The sequence below is a fragment of the Triturus cristatus genome, chromosome 11 (genome assembly GCF_964204655.1).
Source record: "Triturus cristatus chromosome 11, aTriCri1.1, whole genome shotgun sequence".
Taxonomy (NCBI): Eukaryota; Metazoa; Chordata; class Amphibia; order Caudata; family Salamandridae; genus Triturus; species Triturus cristatus.
In genome coordinates this window covers 1,093,701,582-1,093,704,053 of record NC_140594.1, presented here as the reverse complement: position 1 = coordinate 1,093,704,053, position 2,472 = coordinate 1,093,701,582, and the positions used below count along the sequence as shown (strand labels likewise).

Here is a 2,472-nt window from a genome sequence, read left to right as displayed (position 1 = left end):
AAAGGGACACAGCAGAAAAGCTCCATATTTACAAAGCATTTCTGCTCACTCCTTGTGCTGGAGATCTTGCACTATAGAGCAAGAGTGCCTACATTATGGGCAAGATTGTTTTTGTGCAGGAAAGGACGTCTTCTTGCACAAAACAATCCTTGGAGGCATAATCCTATTCTATGTGTTGCAGAATGCTCCAGACATGGAAAGAAGAAGTAACAAGAAACAATAAATGATGATCTAATCTGCGGTGAATGATTCACTAAGCGATGCTCTGAATTGAAAATTCAAAAAGGAAACTAGGAAATTCTGGAATTGAAGTTAATATTAGGGGGCACATTTATAATTCAAAATCAGCTTTCCCAGTGCTTCAAAGTTTTAAATTGTGATCAATTATCATTCAAACACATGTTTAACATAGGACTATGTTTGAGCACAAAAGTTCAGTTAACTCAAATACAGATGAGAGCAGAAAGCTGTCCAGGGACATCACATCATATTTGTTTCACAGATATTTTAACTGAGCAGGAGTGTAGTTATCATTGGTGCAGCAGGTGCAGTGGCCCAGAAGTCCGAGGTGTGTGTACCCATTGAAAGACAAGTACCTCCTTTCTACCACACTGGGGGCAGGTGGACAGTTTTCCTTGCTTGCGTTAGGGTCCATGACTCTCTAGCCATGTCACAGGCTCAGCTCCTCATTTCTTCCAAGGTTTGACAAACTTCCAGAAGGTTTGCCTCAGTTTGGTGTTTCCCAGAACCAGAATGATGGTTTGTGCAGGAATACAGAACACAATGATGACCTCAAAAATAAAACGGAAACAAAATGCTTGTAAAAATAACAAAGCACACTGTGCAAGGACTTGTAAACTGCAGGTCAGGAGGAGTGACCCCACCATCCTGGCTGCCCCAAAATGAGCTTCCAGTCGGGGCTTACAGAACCCGGATGAGTTCTCTTTCATTCGCCGGGTGTGTCTGCAGAGCGACACAAGGATGAGTGTGATGGAAGTTATGTCAAGCAGAAGAGGCGAGATGAAGCCAAGGAAACCACCTACATACTGATGTGAAGTTCTTGCTTTCACGTCTTCACTCAGCATAGAAGAGTTCGCTGTGAGATTAGTTGTTGATTTCTGTGGATGTTCTCCTCCTGAACTCAAGCACCAGGGCACACTGAGGAAGAAGGATCCAACCACAGATCCCAGGAGCAGCCAGGGCACCACCTTAGAGATCCTCGGCTTTAAGAAGAAGAAAAGGCGATTGTTGAAGTCTACGATTTTCACACAGTAAAAGACACAGAGCCAGGTGATGAACCAGGAATTACAGCCACCAGACCACGCTTTCAGTTGATTTAGGGCTTGTGCTACTAAAGCACCGGGAAAAACTTGTGACAATGTCATAGTGGCATGCCTAAGTCCTAATGTTGCACATTGATAACATGTGCAGGAGATCCCCAGAGCCACTAAGATGAGGTAGCAGGTGTCCAGTTGTTTCCCTTTAACCCTGTCCTGGAGAATGAAAGTCATAATGAAAGAGCTGAAGAAAATTCCAATCCCATATGTTACTGAAACGATAATCAAATATTCATTCATGAATTCATCTTCCGTCATCTTCATTTTTTGATCTTCTTGCAGATAAGGTCACAAACAGCAGCTCTGTTCTGTTCTTAGGAGAGGTGGTGAGTGAGTGCCCCAGGCAAGGGTTCTTTCCATGGATTCCAAACTCCCAGCAGCTGCCCCAGGTTCAAGTTACCAACAGAACCATCCTCTCAGCAAGTCTAAATATGACTGAATTGATGCAAATCAGGTGGTTTGCATTTTCTACTAACATCATTCACAAGGCCAAACCATTTAATTTACCACCTAGCCCTACGAATGTCATTCACCAAATGCATGCAGTAGGTTTCAATGTCCTATGCTCACAAACACAATAAGAACATTACTGTACATGTAAACAGAAGATCATCTTGGTTGTATTTTGTTTGGCATGGTCCCTCAATATTTTAGGGTTTTGAAAATTGAAAATAAAAAAAGAACATTTATTAGTGATTTCACATCATCATTCACTGTGTAAAACAGTCATCCTTGCAAATGTATTTTTATTTTTTAATTAGTAAGGCACACAGTGCACACATTAATAGCTTCTTTGCACTTGAGAGCAAATGCAGTAATCAAATACTGCACACACTACAGCTATGCATGACTGGCCTAACCTCCTTATCGAAAGATGCCCATAATAGTAAAGCTAACCCATGATTGGGTATGGAGGTACTTAATGCATGATTATTCCTGACCAAAGGCCTGACTGCCTCCCAGATCAACTGCGTTCTCAAGTTTTCCTGTCAAGTAGGGCCTATTACATGTGTGCTAATGTTTATATTGGCAACAAACTTTACATTGTTGATCCACAACAATGCATAACAAAATCTTATGTGCCAATGGAGTGTCTGCCAACTCTTCCAGTGTAGAATCATTGGAGACGGCTTGT

The 2,472-nt window shown here is 41.8% G+C and overlaps 1 protein-coding gene across 1 annotated transcript; it reads right to left on the bottom strand.

The window, feature by feature from the left end:
- Positions 1 to 686: 686 nt before the first annotated feature.
- On the bottom strand, positions 687 to 1,595 carry LOC146786049 (taste receptor type 2 member 9-like). The gene has a single exon (XM_085633141.1). It carries the CDS (start codon positions 1,593 to 1,595, stop codon positions 687 to 689), a length of 909 nt encoding a protein of 302 aa, XP_085489267.1.
- Between the last annotated feature and the right edge of the window lie 877 nt (positions 1,596 to 2,472).